Source organism: Diplotaxodon limnothrissa, linkage group LG7 (genome assembly GCF_057381915.1).
Source record: "Diplotaxodon limnothrissa isolate DT_005_m linkage group LG7, D_limnothrissa_male_GT1.1, whole genome shotgun sequence".
NCBI lineage: Eukaryota > Metazoa > Chordata > Actinopteri > Cichliformes > Cichlidae > Diplotaxodon > Diplotaxodon limnothrissa.
In genome coordinates, this window is record NC_140602.1 from 50131246 (window position 1) to 50151309 (window position 20064).

The window sequence follows — 20064 nt, forward strand, 5'->3', positions numbered from 1 at the left end:
TCTGTGTCAGTACTCTACTGCTACTACGCTAATACAACATTTTGGATCAATTGAAGGCTTTTCAGGGAATTTTAGGACATCCTGATAATAACACATTACAGTAGTCTAGCATAGAAGTAATAAATGCATCAACTACTTTTTCAGCATTAATCTGCAATGTTTCTAATTTTAAAGATATTGTGCAAATGGAAGAATGCAGTCCTACATATTTGTTTAATGTGTGCATTGAAGGGACATATCCTGGTCAAAAATCACTCCAAGATTCCTCACAAAGTTAATGGAGGCCAGGGTACTGCCATCCAGGGTAACCATCTGGCTAAAAACCACATTTCTAAGATTTTTACGGTCGAGTACAATAACCTCAGTTTGATCTAATTTAGAAGCAGAAAATTAGAGGTCATCCAGGTCTTTATGTCTTTAAGAGATTCCTACAGTGCTAATTGGTGTCTTGTATATGGCTTCATGGATAGATAAAGTTGGGTGCCATCTGCATAGCAGTGAAAGTATATGCTATGCCTTCTAATGATACTGCCTAAGGGAAGCATGTATGATGGAAACAGAACTGCTCTTAGCATGAAGTCATTACTAGTTAATGTTGAAGGAATGTTTGGCCCAACAGAGGCCTGACTTTTTGTCAGCCTGGCTACAGTGCTGAAGAGAAACCCAGGGTTATTCTTATTTCCTTCAATCAGTGATGAATACCAAGATTTTCTAGCTTTGCCAGAGGGCTTTTTTAAAAATAGAGCAGCAAACTAACTTTCCTGGCTAAATGATCATCTAAATTAGTGAGATTCCATTTTCTCTCCAGTTTATGAGTTATCTGCTTTAAGGTGCAGGCTTCATAGTTATACCAGGGAGTCAAGTACTTCTGATTTGGAGCAGCATCTAGAGTTGTAGGCACACTTGAAGTAAAACTATTAATAATCAACCTCTATGGGAGTAGCGTTCAGGTAGCTACTCTTTCCATTTTTTGGCATTATCAAAGCACTGAAGAAGATAACAGTGGATGAATTATATCCTTAAACTTAGTTACAGCGCTTTCAGAAAGATATGTGATATGCCGTATGTCAGAACATGATCTTGAATGTGATTAAAGTGATGTATGATTATTTTTTTTATTTTTTTTACATTTTGAATCAAGTCAATTGAATCCGGCTTTCAAATGAATAAAAACTGTCTAGGTGTTCACGAGTTTTACCAAAGCTCAACTTGTTCTTTTCATTTTAACTGACATTTATTTTGGACGGGAGGATTCTTCGACATGTCTTAACGTGTAATGATGTCCAACCACAGCCGATACATTGCCGTCAGAACTAAAAAGAAATACAAACTTAAATGCGCAAGTTGCCTATGACAGCAGCTACACTAGGTCTTTGGTTGATTAACATGCTGAAGTGGGAGATTGCTGCCCTCGCCCTCCAGCAATTAGTATAACTCAGGGGTGTTTAAACTAACATAATTATTATGCTGTAAACAGGTTTCTGTCAGGCAGAGTAAATCAATTTGTTGATCAATTATTAATTCATGTACCGTAATTGTCGGGCTATAAGCCACTACTTTTTGCACAAGCTTTGAACCCTGCGGCTTTTAGTCAGGTGCGGCTTTTCTATGGATTGTCCATGATTTTTGTGATATCGTAAGACGATTTGTTTTGTTTGTTCCGCTGTTGTACGGCACTACGTTGCCTGGCAGAAGGGCATGTGATCAGACACACAGTATTGGGGTTCAAGAGTGGTATGTTGGTCACATGTCCATCCGCCAGGCAACGTAGTGCCGTACAAAGTAGCACGAAAAACAAACTTCAAAGTAGCGCTACGCGTTCAGCAGGAGGCGTGGATGACGGGCGGTGATAAACTTGCGAAAAGCAAGTTATGCTCAACACCACCAGTGGATTCTGACAGCGTGGAAAAGTGTGAAAACATCCATGATCACCAACGGATTTCGAAGGACTGGACTGCTGCATGATGGAGAGGAGGACACCGCCACGGCCCTTCTGAGGGTGTTCGACTCTGACACTGACAACGAGGATTTCTTTGGTTTTGAAAGTGACAACGAAGGAGAGAAGCGGAGAGTGGATGACGAAGCCATCCTGAGCCTGTTCGTATCCGATGCTGGAGAAGAGGACTTTGGTGGTTTTAGTGCGCAGGAAGAAGAGAAAGATGGTGGTGAATGACTGACTTTTCTTCTTGTTAAAGCTGTGTCACTGCACCTGAGCCTAAAAGGTAGTCCGAATCTATTTTTCTGGTGTGCTGTAGGTTATTGTTATGTACTACATTTGTTACTCGTTTACACAGTGCATGTTTCGTACTTGTAATTACCGGTACTTGTACATATACCTAAAAAGTTATGCAAATATGTACCCATAACTTGTTTTTCAAAATAATTAATAAAAGGGATGTGTCTCCAAACAGCCATCTCTTTCCTGACAATTCCCTTTGTGCATATTCTCTTACATATGATAAGTCAACATTGAAACACCTGCGGCTTTTAGTCAGGTGCGGCTAATGTATGTACAAAACAGGATTTTCCCCTGATTTTAGCTTGTGCGGCTAATATTCAGGTGCGCTTTGTAGTCCGGGAAATACGGTACTAACAGGGACTTGAAAGAAAGAGACATAATGTTTATGACTGGAACTTCCTGGTCCCAACTCTGGACAGTGGCATTTTGTGTGTGTGTGTGTGTGTGGTGGGGGGGGGGGGGGGGGGGGGGGTAATAAATTTGGCCAGATTTCTAGAAACGACAGCTGCTCCATCCAAAGTGTGATGGATGCAGTTTCTCCCAACAACACCAGCTTTTCCCCAGAAGGTTATCCAATTATCTATAAACCCCACATTGTCTTTTGGACACCACTCAGACAGCCAGCAATTTAAGGAGACGTGCAGCTAAATGCTAATCATGTCACTCCTGGTTCGATTGGGCTGGGACCAGACGACACATTGTTTTGGCAAAGTTGCTCGGGTATGTTGCTGCGTGGGGAAAAAATTATTAGACACATGAACGGTTTGGTAGGGAGTTTCTGATTAGGACTATGCTTCCTCCTCACCATCACCTAGCCATCCTGTTTTCCTGGTGCTCGGGACAATCTTCCAGGGGAGAGCTAACAGGGCTTACGCTACCTTCGGCTGCACTGGTTACAAGGTTGCAAAGCCTGGTTCTTCAGTTCAGTTATCCTGGCCTCCAGAAAGACAAACAGGCTAAATTTATTACAAGTATCATTGTTACTGAAGGCGCCAAGGAGTAACTAAACATCTGACACAATGAGCAGGAAAGTGCAGGAGGGACAGTTGAAGAGGCTATGCTGCTTGCAAATTGGCCAGGCTAGGAGCTAACCTCAGCTAGCGAATCCCTAAACGTGTGCTTTGGATGAAGCACGTAAAGATTACACTATGAAATAAAATGTTATCTTTAAGTTTTAAATTAAATAAGGTATGCAGATAAGCTACACAAAAACAACACTGTGACAGGAACAAGAAGTAATACTCACCGCAAACAGAACCAACACCAAAATGAGAGCACCACCCAAAGGCAGATACAGTTGGTGTGCCTATCAATGCTCAATCTGCTAGATGTGTAAGTAACTCTTTGTCAGCATGTATTGCACATTTTTATCTGCTCTTTTCAGGGTGATCGCTTATAATATTGCAAAAAAAATTCGGCCACTACTTACTTTTGTTGTTGTACAACTGTTGTCACTATCTATGCCTACCATTACATCATTTTTTTAAAGGAAGTGTTTGAGTTAGCAACACCCAGGTGTTGCACTCTTCCCTCTAAAGAGCATGACTCATGACTTTTTAACACGCAAACCACTTTAGATTACTAGAATTCAAATACAAGTAAGATTACCCCTGAGAGAGACCTACTTTTGTATGGTATTGAATATCATCGTATAGTCCCGGTATCAAGCATTGCAGAGTCTTTTTTCTAGACTGGCTAAAGCAGTAAAATATCACCCAGTAATTGCTAATCTGGATTAAAGTGGCTCGGATGTTTAATTTACAACCATACTTAAACATCTCATTCACTATCTATTCGAACCCAAAGCCATGTTTGGGCAAAACTCCATTTTATAATGGAAAAACTGGAAAGAAAAGGGAGTGGCTACATGCCTCCAATTAGGCATGTCTGTACTCTTCTGTTGATCAAGAACTGGGACAAGGAAGGTTTTACTATCAAACAGACAGGTGGAAACCTTTTTAAATTTGAATTGGAACAATAAAGAATGGGACTGGAAGGGTTGGGTGTGAATTATTTAATTTATGATTAAATATGCTTATTACTGGACACATACATTATTTAGAGTTGGGCTAGAAAGAAACTCCAAGTTGCTGCAGATGTAATCACTGCACACTTATGATTGTGTAATATAGTTCAGGAATACTGGACCAGATTAAACTATTTGTGATGTTATAGGGAGTTATATCCCATGAAATCCTGGAATTTGTGGCAGATTTGTCAGAAAGTGCCATGTAAGAAAGTCAGTTAGGTAAAGTGTGTAGTAGGTGTTGTCGCTGTCATTTCAAAGTCTTGGTTTGCCAATAGATCAATAGGTTATAGGCATGACAACAACAGCGTTTCACTTATTCCACATGTTGTTACGATGCAGCCTGATGGATTAAATTAATTTTTCATCTTGCAAACTTCTTAAGAATGAAAAAACAGACAAACAAACACCAGTATAACTCTAACATAAGTATTCACAGCATTTCTTGTGATACTCAAAACTGAGTTCAGGTGAATCTTGTTTACGCTTCCAAATGATGACGGAAGTATGATGCTGTGGGGATGTTTTTTGTCAGCAGGAACTGGGACACTGGGGAGCAAAGATCCATGCAGGAATGCACAGAGACATCTTTGATGGCAATCTGCTCCAGAGTACACTTGACCTCAGGCTGGGGCCAAGGGTCATCTTCCAACAGGACAGCGACCCTAAGCACACAGTCAAAGGAGTGGCTTTGGGACCACTCTGTTAAAGTCCTTGAGTGACCCAGCCAGACCCCAGACTTGTACCCAGTTGAACATTTCTGGAGACATCTGAAAATGGCTGTGCACCGATGCTCCCCAAACCTGATGGAGCTTAAGAGGTTCTACAAAGGTGAATGGGAGAAACTGCCCAAAAATAGGAGTACCAAGCTTGTAGCATCATACTCACAAAAATTTTAGGCTGTCAGAGGTGCTTTAAAAAAGAATACTTGGGTGCAATCTTTTTGTTTTTAATAGATGCAAAGAATTATGAGCCAACTTCTTTTTTTTTTTTTGTCATTTTGTCATCATCATTGTTATTATGATAAACATTTTGAATACCTTCTGGATGCACAATACATAGCAATAGTTGTCGTTTAAATGAGACATCTCTCATTCTCTGTGGTTATCATGACATCATTTTTTTGAAGGAAGTGTTTGAGGTGTTTTGGCAACACCTAGGACAGAAGCGTGAAAGCAGGTATCACAGTAAGAATACCCTTTATCAACACCTAAACTTTACAAAAACACAAAGCACTCATCCATGAGAACTTTATCGTTCAGACCTTGTGCTCAGCTCAGATAATCCGAAGTTTTAGTGGTACACTCTAATCCTGCGCTCTCTCTCTCTGCTTCCTCTTTTGAGCACCACTTTTTGTTTTTTTGTTGGGGGGTTTTTGCTATGTTTGCTAAACATAACTTAAAATGCTGCTGCTGTCTAACTTCTCTGTAAGACACTTGCAGAAAGACAAATCCTTGCATCATTGACATCAACAGGTTTGCAAGCATTTTGCGCAAATGGCAGAGAGCATGGTTAGGAAATATAGGTAAAATATTTGCCAGCATTTTCAGCAAAGGTGCCCATTTTAATCAGTGATGTGTGAAATTACCCAGTAAAAGTTAAACATACATACAACATGTAGAGGAACTCCTATAATGTGTCCAATTTACTGAAACATTGTGAAGGTGAATATCCAGTGTGATGTAGAGGGGCTGCCCTGGGGTCACACTGTTGGATATTACACCATTGATCTAGATATGGTCATTATAGTCATTATAGTCAATGATTTTAGATGACTAGAATTTAAACACAGTTTCTTTTAGAATGATTCTGTGCTGAATTCTATCAGCACCCAGATATTTACAGCATGTAGTCACTTTGGACTGACATGAATGGTAAGCTGCTTTCTGATTACGTCATGCGTATTGTTCCTTGTTCTTGAGAAAAAAAAAGTTATTTTTTCAAGGTTCTTTGTATTGAAGGCGTTTCCTCTTTAGTCTCTCAGAATCCCGCAGAGAACATCAGACTGTGTTACCTTCAACAGCCCCTGTGGCCAACTTGTAGCTGCATTGTCAGACTGCTTCCTCAGAGGATGTTCAATTAGAAATGCTTTGTGTGTTTGCAGGCACACACATACACTGTACACGCAGACGCAGCAGGAGTCACTGTGCGTACTACTGCAGGCCTCCGAGGATTATTAAGTTAATAACCAAGCAAAGAGAGGGTGAGGAACCCAGGAAGTCACACCACAGCAGGGCTGGGGCTCACAAAGTCACGCACACACTTCAATAAAGCCACGTTTTACATTGTGACTTACAGTTTTTAACCACATTGTTTCAGATCACTAGACAGTATTATAAGCATCAGTGTGATTTTTACAACATCTGTTTGATTAAAAAGGTGTTCTTTTTTTATCTATTCACACAGAATAAGATCTTGCTGCAAAGACATATCCATAAAAAGCCCATCTTGTTCTGATCAACATTTGTATACACTCAAAAACCCAAATATTAGTCACATGGCAGCAACTCAGTGCCTTTAAGCATGTGGACATACTCAAGATAACCTGCTGAAATCGAAAGTGAGCGTCAGAATGGAGGAGAAAGGTGATTTGAAGTGACTTTAAATGTGTCATGGTTGTCGGTGCCAGACTGGCTGGTCTGAGTATTTCAGAAACGACTCATCTCTGAGTTTTTCCCACATAACCGTCTCTTTGCAGAGAATGGTCCGGAAAAAAAATACAAAAATATCCAGCGAGCACCAATTCAGGTCAGAGGAATATGGTCAGACTGCTTCGAGTTTATAGGAAGGCGACAGTAAATCAAATAAGCTCTTGTTGCAATCAAATTGTGCAGATGAGCACAAAGTGTACAAAGTGTGGAACGTTAAAGCAGCAGAAGACCACACCAGGCGCCTCTCCTGCCAGCTGAGAGAACGATAGTGGGCTAAAGTTCACACGAGCTCTCCAAAATTGAACAACAGAAGAGTGGAAAAATATTGCACTTATTTATTATCAAAGAATTTCATGTTTACACATCCAGAAGACACGAAGCCACAGTTGCATTCATTTGGGGTTATATTTCTGATAAACTGATTGAAAGCAAGGATCACATTCACCTTCATTCTCATGTTTCCTCTGTTTTAGTTTCCACCAAATCCTCAGGGAAATTTATGTCCAAGTGCTGCACTCTGTGTTCACCAGTTAGTCGCTAACATTGTCGTCCTTCTTGGTGCTCAGCAGGTGATTCACAGTAGAAATGATGAGAAATAACAGTCGCGTAATTGCCTATAAATAATGCCACATGAGTCTGTCTTTATTCATATCTGACCCATTGTTTACCTTAAATATGGGTCTGAATGTGTTTTCTGGAGTGGCTCTTCATTTCTTTAAAAAGCAGCTGGGGCTGTTTAATGAATGGAGTCAGGTTTCTTTTTGCCTCATTTTATTGTAAAGTTGTATTTATGGACAGATGGATGTTGTGAGCCGTGGGAATCCAAACGCAAGTGTTTGTCTTTTTTTCTCTCTCTTTGTTTATTGAAAGGTTTATAATATCTCTATGCATGTTTAAGGACTGAGAATCTGACTAAACAAGGCCATATAGTATAAAGGCCATGGCAACACATTCAATCAGCACCCTCATTTATCTTTAAAGCGACCTTTCATTTTAACTGGAAATGCCTTAACCTTTGTCGTATTTCCTGGAATAGCCTTCAGCCTCTTCAGGTGGACAGGTCATCGCAGCAGTGAATAGTCATTTACAAAAAAATATACATCAGAAAAAGCTGGCACCATAGAGAGTCTTTGCTCCGTATAAAAGGATGTGGTTTATGTTGTTGAGGCGTGACTCATTTCAAGCATATTTTTGCCAAGATATATTTTACTAAAAGTAAAATAAAAAGAAGAAGAAGGAAGCAAAGAATACCGCTATTTCTGCAAAATTGGTTGATTCAATCACAAAGCTGGTTTTGTTGTATTTTTTCTTACCCCTGAAATAACCTTCAGGCCAACTGTGAGACTTCAACTTAAACCTTTAGCGCCCTCTGGAGGTATTAAGCTGTATCTAGATTTAAAGGCACGCATCAGGCAGCCAATGAGATTTAATTTCCTTAATGAGCCTGTACATGGGTAGAAGTTATTTAAAGCAGCGGAAATGAGACAAGATCGGTAGTTTTGATATCTTACTTAAACATCAGTCTTATTAAATATTACACAGGTTGTATTTTAAAAAGGAAACACTTTTGGATATTCTCTTGATACACTTCCCCTTACAGTACCTTCAACCCTCCACTAGAGGTCAGAGCAAAAATATAGAACGATGGAGGGCGGCATGGTGAAGGGAATTTGTACTTGGAAGTCATGAAGAGGCTTTTTGTGAGCTGAGTGTTCTCTTTTTTTATCTTCTTTTATCTTGTGAAAAGTGACAGTACTTTCTCTGTGTTACTCATACATTTAGAGATAAATACTAAAACGACACCTCTGGGAAGGCTTAGACCATAAGGCCAACACAATGAGTTATTACTTAATGCCAAACGCGTCATTAAACTTTAATAAATCAATAATGGATCCTTTTATCTCTTTACAGCCGAGGGATGTATGGGTTTGCTCAAAATGTCATTCATGAGTGAGCTGCACTGTGATTTTGGTGATCTGTTATCAGCGGGTACATTTGCTCACATATTCTAATATGCTGACTTTACCTGGGGTTTTTCTGTGAAAGATTAAAGTTCAGATGAACATATCTAACTGTTAATCTGGTACAGAGGGAGCAGGACGTAGGCCTCTGAGTTTTTGTGTCAGGGGTTAATTAGTGATGTCTCATCCCAGTAACACGTTGAACAAATCCATCAATCACTTCTCAAGCAACACTTTTATAACCTCACTCTGTGCAGTTCACTATTCATCCTGCTACGTTCTCTTTGTGTCTCGATTTCAGTCTCATTAATGACAAATACGTGTTTTATATATACTACTATAGGACTCATATGCTTGACCTCTGCAGGGATATGAACCCGGCATCACAGTAATGCTGCCTACCCATAAAAGCTCCAGCTGAGGAGCTCTGTGGTGTTGTTTGTGTGGGTGTGAATAATAAACAGTGTAGTGGCAGTGGAGATTATAAAGAGCAGATAGCAGATAACAAAGCCTACACTTGATTTACTGGATAAAACTAATTTCGCTCGCCTTTTTTATGCTAATAAAGACATTTAAATTATTGTGTAACTTCTTGGCCACAAGCAGCTTCTATGGCTGTCGTGCCTCCTGAAAATGATGCATAAATAGCACGATTAAAAATTTTGGGCAGGGAGCTTGTAAGCATCCCACCACCACCAACACATTCTTAAGTAGCTAAATGTTAGGGTAATTAAATTGCTTGATATAAAAGTGATGAATGAATGCCTAAATAACTGTGCGACATGAGGGAACTTCTCTGGGTTTAGAGTCTGTGGAGACCTGAACGAGGCCTTCTATAATTACGTTTTATGATCATTTGATGGTAAAGTTATTTATTCATCCATAATTGTGCGGACACACGTTGACACGTGATCCCGTGTTGTCTCAACTATAATCTCTGCCTGCCTTTTCTAAATCTTGTGTTATTCTAGCACTTATGCCAAATACACACCTAATCACTAACTTTTGCTTGATGTAAGCCTAAACCCAAACCCTATGCTAATCTTAACTTTAAGCAACAATTTAGCATGTGACCGAGCTTTCCAGAAACCTTTGCCTGGATCTGGAGAAATAAAATAAAAAATAGGAGTACAAACACATTTGACATAATAAAGACAAGAGCAAAGTTGGGTTGTTTTTTAGTTTTTTTTGCATTTAGTGTCTTTATAAAACAGATTTGCAAAATATAGCCAAGGCTCATTCATTTAAATACGCCATAAATAGCAAGAAAATACTTTCCCATTTCAATTCAAATATTTTTTTGTTACTTCTTTATACACGAATCAGAGCTGAACATTAGACGGAAAAAAAATTATTGATTTCTTGCAGCAGAAACCCCCCAAAACAAACCAAAAAAACCCAAAACCCCCCCAAAAAACAAAACACAAGCATACCGTGTAGCTAGAGCGGCAATCGATTAGTCAGAAATATACATCCTCTGAAGACACGTGGTCATAAACATTAAAACAAAATCTTATTCAAGTCTGAAATATCAAAGCACACATCTTTGGATGGATTTCTCATAGTCTTTTAAGAGCTTTTCTTTTCTTTTTCTTTATTTATTTACTCCTTTATTTTTACAACATCAGCAACAGAACTGTAATTAACACCAGCATGGCCAAAAAGTTTGGATCCATATGTACAATAGTGCAGACAAAAGAGCTTAAATGTGAATAAAGGCAGTGGAGGGATCGTAATGCATCATCGTGTCTCCTAATTAAGTTTTCAAGTGGTCTCCCTTTATTTTTAGAAAACTATAAGATGACAACTAAAGCATCCTAGCACCATAGATGCTTTTATTTGGAGAGCGCTGCCCTTTTTCAACACATAAACCCAACGACTTAAAATAAAAACGTGAAATTGTCTCAGTGAAGGGTTATTTATTGATTTATTAAGCTATATTTCAATTTTCTTTTATGTTAATTAAATCTACTTAATGCCATTTTTGACAATAAATTCCCCCTTTTTATACATTTGCGATCACGTGTTTACATTCTGCATTTTAAAGAAACACATTTTTCAGTTTCAGAGGAATCTTATCAGAATTTAAATTTTTTTTTACAGCGTTTTGAATAAATAATGCAAAAAATATACATGTACGAAAACGGCATCCCTCATAAACAGACTGTTTTGCTTCTTTTGAAGGAATATGTAAACATTCACGGGGATGAAGAAATAGACCTTTTTGTCGCCGTCGGCCACGACATCGTGCTGCAGGTACTCACGGGTGCTGCTAATCACATTCATTTAGAAGAGAACCTTCATTAATGTGAATAGTAAGACCTGTGTTGACCTACTGTTTCGTGCAGATGTGACAGAAGTCTGCTTTTTGATTGAATATCTGTTTGCCGTATCAGCAGGCTTCAAGCTATTCATTGACACGTCACTCTCTCTTGCTGTCTCTCTCTCTCTGTGTAAAAGGTGCTTTAGCTTTCTGGAGCAGATGAGATGCAGAGATTAAAGACATTTTCTTTGTCTTTTTTTTTCATTTTGTCTTCTGCAGACCAGTGTTCATTTGGCCGGCTCAGGGATGGGTGGAGCCCGCTCCAGCCTCATGGCCCAGGGGTTAGAGGTCGCAGCATAATATGGAGATTGGGTAAGCACTTCTTCTCCAGCTAGAGCAAAAGCAAACACTCCCCTCTGCCTCCCAGCTCCCGGCTTCTCCTCCTCCGAGATGTGCTTCCCTTCTGCCCGCAGCTCCTCCCTACTCTCCCTGCCGGCAGCGTCCGCGCTCTTAAACCCCTGACCTCTGTTCCCGAGGCCCAGCAGCTCCCCAAGTGCGTGACTCTTGACCCCCTGGTATGCGGGGCTCAACCTGCTCTCCTCGAACCGGTTGGTCGCAGCAGTAGGGGGACACAGGAAGTTGCCGGGGGGCGCTGAACGCCAAGCAGCTGGCTTCCGTCCCCGCCGGGGGCGTGAGATTCGGCAGCTCTGCCGCTTGATGTGTCGATGCAGGTGGTCAGACCGCGTGAAACTTTTGTAGCAGTGTTCGCACTGATACGGACGGACGCCCGTGTGGATGCGCAGGTGATTTTTCAGGTCGTAGTTGTGGACAAACTTGGAGTTGCAGTGAAGGCAGATGTAGGGGCGTTCACCTGTGTGCTTCCGCATGTGGATCTTCAACTTGTCTTGTCTGAGAAAAGAAGAAAACCGCACACTTTCACAAAATGAGAGTAACACATAAATCCTACACCATTGCCCTTTCAGTCATCGAGTTTTACAAGTGACTGATTTACAAAAAAAAAGCCAACACAGATGATTTCCTTTTAGTGTCAACATTAAAGTTCTGCTCTAAAAATAAAAGTGGAAACTATGCCAAAGTGGGAGGATGTAGGTAAGTGAGATACCACTAATGCAAAAGCAGAGGGGGCTTTCCACTTTACCGTCTTTGATATTCAGATGAGGTGAAAACAGATTAACCTCAGTGAAAAGAGCATGGGGTACTTTTCCATTAACCCTGCAGTTTACACTCTTTGTATGCTAGATGAAGATGTCAAGATAATGCAAATTGTTAATGTGCAGCAGTTGGGTTTGCTTTCCACATACCTGGTGAATCGTACTTCACAGATTGTGCACATGTATGGTTTCTCCCCTGTGTGTGTCCTCATGTGCCGTGGCAGTTTCCCAGCTCCTTGAATGACCTTGTTGCAGATGGGACATTGCTGTGACGCTTTGGGCTTCATCTTCCTCTCCTCCTCCAGCTGCCAGGGGGGAAACAGCGCACCCAGGTGGGATGCGGAGCTCAGAAAACTCAGGTACGACCGAAAGTCTGCCTCATCCTTAATGGGACCCAGCGGATGACTCTCCGCTGGCACTGACCCTGCGTTCATAGTGCCGTCCAGGTTCGAGCTGACAAACTCCTTCAGCAGTTCGCCTTGGAGCATACTGGGAGGGACTTCATCTTTCATCTCCTCCTTTATGATCTCTCTTTTTACGGCCAGATCAAGGGGTCTGGAGGCTTCGAGTGGTGTGGAGGCAGGGAAGCTGTGGGGGAGCCTGGTTTGTGGTGAAGCCCCCATGTGAGGGTGGTGGGCTGGCTCCAGGAGCTGCTGAGGGAAAGCTGGGAACTCAGCGGCCCACATCGGGGGGTAGAATCCTGGGAGGAGAGGAGAAAAGTTGGACCTCCTGTCCAGTGCTGGCATGCGAGGGTAGAGCCCTTCCTGCAGGAGAGACTCGATGGAGAAATCTTTCAGAGCTCGAGTCTCAATGCTCTCCTGAAACACAAGTTTTAGATACATTAGTTTTAGAGCTTAAATAAGATAAGATTATCAACAAAAACAAGATGATATCCCCTGAATTTCACCTGCTTTCTCATGGTTTCTGGAGACTGCGACTGGGGCGTCTCCCTGTGCAGCCCGAACTGCTGGTGGTACTTAGAGGTGCTCGGAGGTGGCGAATCCTCCATCCCCGGGGGCGTCCGCTCCCCCCTGCTCGTGGAAGACTGGAGCGACCTCTCGCTGACATTGTCCTCTTCTTCCTCGTGCTCATCCTTTCTCGACCCCGCGTCCTCCTCTTCGTCCTCCTCTTCCTCTTCCTCCTCTTCTTCTTCCTCCTCTTCATCTTCCTCCCCTTCCACCTCTCTCCCACCCCCACCGCCACCCCCTCCGCCACCGCTGTCCATGATCTCCAGGCAAACGTTAATGATGCAGGGTATCTCCAGCATCTGAGCTGCATTCAGGATCTCTTTGACGTTTGACGCCGTCACAGTCAGCGTGGACGTGTAGGCGAACTCCAGGATGGCTGTGAGCGACTCTGGAGCCACAAAGTCAATTTCATACACAGCCGCGGCGTGATTGGGATCTCCGCCATCAGTAGTGGCCACTGTGAAGAGCTTCTTGAAGTACTGACTGCAGGCGGCCAGGACGGAGCGGTGGGTGCGGTACTCCTGGTCTTGGACGATGAGGATGACATCGCAGAGCAGCCCGTCGCGACGCTGCTCGTTGAGGCTGCAGAGGACGTCGCTGCTGTGATTTGGGAAGGGGATTCCGATCAGATCCTCCTCTCTGTGGTGGACCATCTTCTCTCTCTTTATCTCTGCTGGTTGTAGAGACAAAAAGCGGTACAAGTGAAACATCTGGTGGCAACTGAAAAAAGATACAAATTCTGAATCGTCACCGAAATTAATTCTCTTATTCTCGACCTGAAACTTTGCTTTTTACTTAAGCGGGGTTACATTTTGACAAGGTTCCCATCATTTATTCTGCGTCTTTATTATTTGTTAATATTTGTTGAATAATGTTTTAGGGAAAAAAATTTGAATCTAATGCACTATTTTTTTTTAATCCCAAAGGTAAGCTACTTTTATTTTCTAATTTAAAAAATAAATACCAGTGAATGGTTTTGATTTTTAATGCAGAAAAAAGTATAAATGCATAATTTAACAACATCAAAAAAGGTATTGAAAAGTATTTTTAAATACTGTACATTTTTACACTTCAGATTTACTGTGTGTAATAAATGTCTTTGCAAATACTTTGATATACTCATCACAAAAGCTCCTTTGACGCTTTTCTCACAACTGACGTTATAAGAAATCTGAAAATACTTTCAATATTATTACATGTTGTTCAAGAGCCCTTTGGTTTTTTTAATATGGGGGGATCTTTCAGGAAAAAGCCCACATGCTGACTTGAAAACAGTACACACAAGTGTGAAATATTATGCTGATCGCTTTAAACAGGTCCTGTTTAATTTCCTGTTGGCATTTGATGACTGGTCACATGTACTTTCACTTTGACTTGAAAGCGGTGAATAATAGTTCTTTAAAATCCACAGAGCTGGCTTCTTGCTTCCTGGCCGTGCAAAGAGCCTGCCCTGTAAACTTGACTTGACTCATCCACGTGGATGGTGCAGGATTTAATGAAGGCATGTTAAAGAAAACAACAAAGCGGGGTTCTGAAACGCCGACGCAGAGAGTGCAGCGGTAACGACGGGTGCTGCTGCTGTCACCGGTGACAAGCGGCGTCCATTCATGGGGTGAAGGCTTTCAAAAAAAGCTTTCATATGCGAATAAGGGGAGTCTCTCCGCCGAGGCCGATAGTGTTAACACAATGAGTGACAGTCTAACTTTATTAAAATATACTGTAGGCATGCTTGTTTGCGTGCCATCTGTGCAGCAAAAGCAACAAGTGGTAAATACAGCATGTCTCATTTCGAGCAAACATCACGTTGGGTAATATTTATTCTTGAATGTGTTATCATCATTTCTTGTTGCAAGTGTGTGAGTTAGGGAAGCCCATCATTTTAATAAGTCCTAAAGCGGTTCTTGATTTTTTTTTCTTTCTTACTTCTTACTTTTCAATTCGAAACTGGGTGGTGTGATAAAAAAGTGTGTGAGAGACGTTCTGTGATAGCGCTTATAACGTCCATCCCTCTTGTCTGCATCTATCAGATATGAAAAAGAGGCAAGCCGATACGTTCATCGGAACAATACTGTGTGTGTGTGTGTGTGTGTGTGTGTGTGTGTGTGTGTGTGTGTGTGTGTGTGTGTGTGTGTGTGTGTGAGAGAGAGAGACTGGGATGTGGTGAGAAGTGGAGAAAACGACAAAAGAGGTCAGATTGTACTCTAGATACTGTATCCTGTCAAAATGCTTACTTGCAGTCTATCCTCATTCATTTCACTTATAACGCGGTGCCTGAAAAGCCTGATATATAGCACGTTATTGTCTAAACGCACAGATGAATCTCTTCTCGGTCTGCTCTCTTTCTTCACATTTTCCACTCCACAGCTGCCTGAGCTCCCACCTGTTGATTCACTGTACTGTTGTTTACAGTTCTAGTGATCAAACCTCCGCTGGCAGGGTGCTCATTCATTCACATCTATGAATAGAGCTCAAACTTAGCCATCCGCACTTGGTGGTCACTGGAGGCATGTGTAGATAAATACTTTGAAGCAGCCCCACACACCACAGCTGCATTGTTGACTAAACCGAAATGGGCCAGCTCTGAAGCCACACACACACACATACAGACCCAAGTGTCTCACTTTCTTGAGCTTCCTGCAGTGAATCACGCCAGAAGTAAAAAAAAAAAAAAAAGGAAAAACAAGGAGAAAAAAAACCTATTTCAGAAAAAATCCCCAAGTTCACCTGCAGGTGTACAATTCAGGTACCTTACCAATCTTACATGTAGTTTATTCTTGTCGATCTTGTTGCTAGGGAACTGTTGCCATGTTCGTGCCATTGATACAGTGTGGACATAATTAAAATGTCTATAGAGGAGGTGGCAGTGTAGGATATATGTCCGCAGGCACGCACGCCGGCCTCGATGCGACAGTGAAAGTTACAGTGAGCTGGGGGGGCAGAGCTGTTTGATTGGCGATTTGCAAAATGGAAATGATGATGAGGATGTATGCAGCTCACATCACAACTTTACACTTTTACAAGGAATAGAAGTTTTTTTTTTATTGTATTCCCACGCCATGTGCACAACCTCCCTAAAAGTAATAACCTGGCCTGGGCAAGAAGGTGAGAGAATCTCCAGCAGGGAGAGATCAGATGGCCCTAAAAGTTCCCTAACAGGTTGCACAAACACCAGCGGAGGGGCCCCTCCCTGCAACAGCCTGCCAAGGCAAACAATAGTGCAGAGCTTGGAACAACACTGAGTGGATAAGAGCAGGAGAAAACGACTGGGAGGGCCTGGCGAACTCACTGTCTCGCATTCGTTTTTTTTTTCTTCTCCTTTTCTTTTTTTGCTCTCGACCCATCCCACCCACTCCTGGAACTATGGGACACGTGCTGCTGTTGCTGTTTGTTCACCCACTGAACCGACGAGTGCCACTCCCCTCCCCGTTCCCACTGTTTGCCTGCCACTAGCTAGCACTAGCTCTTAGCGGCCGGCCCCTAATTACAATGTGGAGAGGATCTAAGGAGGATGTGCCACATAGACAGGGAGGGGAGGAGGGCACCGCTTTCCCACCACAAGGTCCTGGAGCGACATTTCATCAGCCAAACAAGTCTTAGCCCTTTAGACGCACACGCAACACCCCACCCACCCATCAAGGGGAGCGAGGGCGGCGACGCCTTGAGAAAGGGCACAAAGTGACTCGCCTTCTGTCCCCTTTTCAAACCAACTTCAAGTTATTAGCAATAAAGCTCAACTCGGTAAGTAGTCGTCAGGTCTAACAACCTGCCATAATGAGATGGCTGGATTTTTTTAGTGAATTAAAAAACAAAAAACAAACAAAATTTGTTTTTGATTAAAACTTTTAGCACCTGTCACAATTGCATCACCGCTTTAAAGGAAGAAGTTCCAAGTGTGGGGAAAAAAAAGTTCACACGAGTTCAACTCATTTACTAAACTGACCTCTAATAAAGGCTTTTCCGTCTCCCTCTCTTTCTGCCTTCCTGTACTGGCCAGCATCTCCTCTCATGCCTCACTTAGTCACCAACACTTTCAACTCAGCACTCCCGCCCCAAATTATGTGTCACCTCCATCCAGTGTCGTCTTTCTCCCGAGAACTTCATCTGCTCTCCGGGCACTGACCACCAGCGCCACCTCCTCCTAATGATTCTCCTCTTCTTCCTCTTCCTCCTCACCACCTCCTCCTTCTCTTCCTCCACCTCGCTCTGTCCGTGTTGCAGCTGTATCATCATTATGCCTAGAGTAGAGTGGCTAACTTGTCCCCAAACCTGACCGCTCAGGCCACAAATCACCAGCTAATGTCCATCTCAAGCCTTGTGACGGGCAGACGCTCATTTGGCCTGTGCGCTCCAACACCCAGTGCCTAGTTTATTCCTGTCAGGCCCGTTCATCCACCTGACCCCCATGCTAAATCACCAGCCGCCAGAGTTTACCCCTGTCACCGACTGCCCATAGCAAACACCTGCGAAACAACTGTCACAGGTGGACAATTGCACAGCCAATAATTTACAGTATTGACAGCCAAAATTCACCCCCCTTATTAAGGGAAGACATTCATTTGACCTGCTGTGTAAACTAGTCCATTATCGCCAGTGAAACAGCAGTGCACCTCGAGGAGACACTTCCATGGTTAGTGTTAGTTTTGAGCCTCTAGGCCGCATGAAGGGGGGGAGATTTTTATATTTTATCTTAATTGCTGTCAATTAGAGAAGGTGAGGAAGGAGGACACAATGCCAGTTAAACTTCATGACTGGGGCTTTATTTTCTCTTTGCAGTAATGGTGAAATGTCAGGGTCAAAATCCGAGTATTTAAACAGAAACCGCTGCTTATTTGGAACAGTCAGTGCTTTAGGAATTAGTGTGTGTGTTTTAACAAAAGCACAGAGGTTTTTTTTTAAGTATTGTTAGCATTTAGGTTAAAAAAAACCCCAACTAAACAAATAAACTTTTGAAGCTGTGCACTTCAAAGTAACTTCAAACTACAGATTCACAGTCAAATGCATAAAGTGCCATTAAATACAATGTTATACTGCATTGCTCACTTAATTAATTCAGAAAGTCTGCAGTTATTTGTACCTTTGGCTAGCGCTCAGCCTTGACTGATTAAAAATGAATGATTCATTTAAAGTTAACACTGGACCTGATCCAAGGTCAGTTCAAATCGCACGGCTCCTTAAAGCGCCTCTTTGCGCTAAATGTCATCTCTCGAGCCTTTCAGGGGGGCCCACAGTTACCCGCCTCCGTCTCAGTCACCCCAAAAGTTTACTTTATTGCCAATAAAACAAGAAAGATTTTCAATCACACATATTCAGTTTGAAATAATGGACAGTTTCTAAATCTCATCTGATACTTTCTTCAGTTTGGCCTGAGGAAAGACCCCCAAAAATGAGCAGAGGAAGTTAAAACCCAAACCACAAGTAAGGATGGTACAGTATAAAATGATCATTACAGCATTTTTTTTTTAAAAGTTGTTTCAGTTTTCCAGTTTGCAGTTATTCACATTTATTTGTATTTTTAAAAGTCAGGCTTTTTAAACTTTACACTTAAACAGGATAATATTGAGTGTCTTTACTAAGCTACACACTGGCAGGTAAAGCTTAAAAACTGATTGGATTAATTGAGATATGATTAATAAATCATTAAGCAGACTTTTAACATAGTGTGTAACTGCATGTAGTTTACCACCAGCACGTCAGCATTACAGCACAGCCTTGTTTTGCATCTCTGTATGCCGCTGAATAATGCTTTCTAAAATGTGCTGGTTGTAGGCAACTGTATTTACATTTTGTTCTGTTCAGTTGGCTCCAACAAAGAATTTGATGTAGAATAAAAAAAGAAGACCAGAAACTTTAAAAACAGCGGCGAGTAAACAGTTACAAGAGCACTACGGGTCACTGCTTTTTGTAACTTTATGAGCTAAGAGGTCTTATAAGCTGACTTGCTGTAAACAATCATTTACAGCTCAGCCTCAAATCCATAACATGTTTTTTTTTGTCTATTTTGTCTGTGCTCTAAAACATGCCCCCTCCCTGCTTTTTAAAAAAATTACCTGAGTATTTGTGGATTTAACGGAGAGTGTCATATAGATACAGAAACTGTAATGTGTAATTACTTTTGGAGACAAAACACGCACTTAAGTCCACCGAAACTACTATGTTTGGCATTTCCAAGATGTGTTGTGATGCTATAAATGCCTGCGCTATTTCCAGCATCTTTACGGCACAGTGTTTACACTGCACAGCCCGAATAATGACACGAGTCGTTAAGTGGTTTTATTGACCTGTTTGCACCTTTTCGGGCCTTTATGGTCTAAAGCGCTCATTTGAAGTGATGCACACAACCCAAAAGTGCAAGCTGATTCACACGGGCGCACACACACACACACACACACATCCTCTGTAATACTCAGAAATGATTACACACACACACACCCATGTGGATGTTCCACAAGTCTGACATCCAAATAAATTTGCACATGTCTTGATACGTTCCCCCAGCATTCCACAGATTTCAGCAGGCATCACCTACCGTACCTTCTCTTTCTCAATTCCTCTCACGTGTCTTTGTATTTCCAGACTACTAAGAAGCTCCGCTGCTCCTCACTTGACCTCTCAGCATAGCTCTCTTTAATTGAAACACAGCTGCCTCGCTCTTTGCCCGTCTGTCAGTCAGTCCATTCACAAGCTCCTCACACTAGATTCAGATACCCATTCACAAAAAAAAAAAAAAACACCCCAGGAAGGAAAAATATCCAATGAAGGGAAGCAAAGCAGCGCAGCAGAGGAG

The 20064-nt window shown here is 41.9% G+C and overlaps 1 protein-coding gene across 1 annotated transcript; it reads right to left on the reverse strand.

Moving 5' to 3' along the window:
* Positions 1-11427: 11427 nt before the first annotated feature.
* On the reverse strand, positions 11428-13933 carry zbtb7c (zinc finger and BTB domain containing 7C). Its single transcript, XM_085358342.1, has 3 exons — positions 13220-13933; positions 12463-13130; positions 11428-12049 (listed from the first exon to the last, which is right to left on the reverse strand). The coding sequence occupies exons 1-3, from the start codon at positions 13931-13933 to the stop codon at positions 11428-11430; spliced, it is 2004 nt and encodes a 667-aa protein (XP_085214468.1).
* Between the last annotated feature and the right edge of the window lie 6131 nt (positions 13934-20064).

Coding starts and splice junctions, on each gene's coding strand:
- zbtb7c (XM_085358342.1), bottom strand. CDS start 13,933: ATGGTCCACCACAGAGAGGAGGATCTGATCGGAATCCCCTTCCCAAAT. Junction 13,131..13,219: donor CAGAAACCATGAGAAAGCAG/GTGAAATTCAGG, acceptor CTTGTGTTTCAG/GAGAGCATTGAGACTCGAGC. Junction 12,050..12,462: donor TGTGAAGTACGATTCACCAG/GTATGTGGAAAG, acceptor TTCTTTTCTCAG/ACAAGACAAGTTGAAGATCC.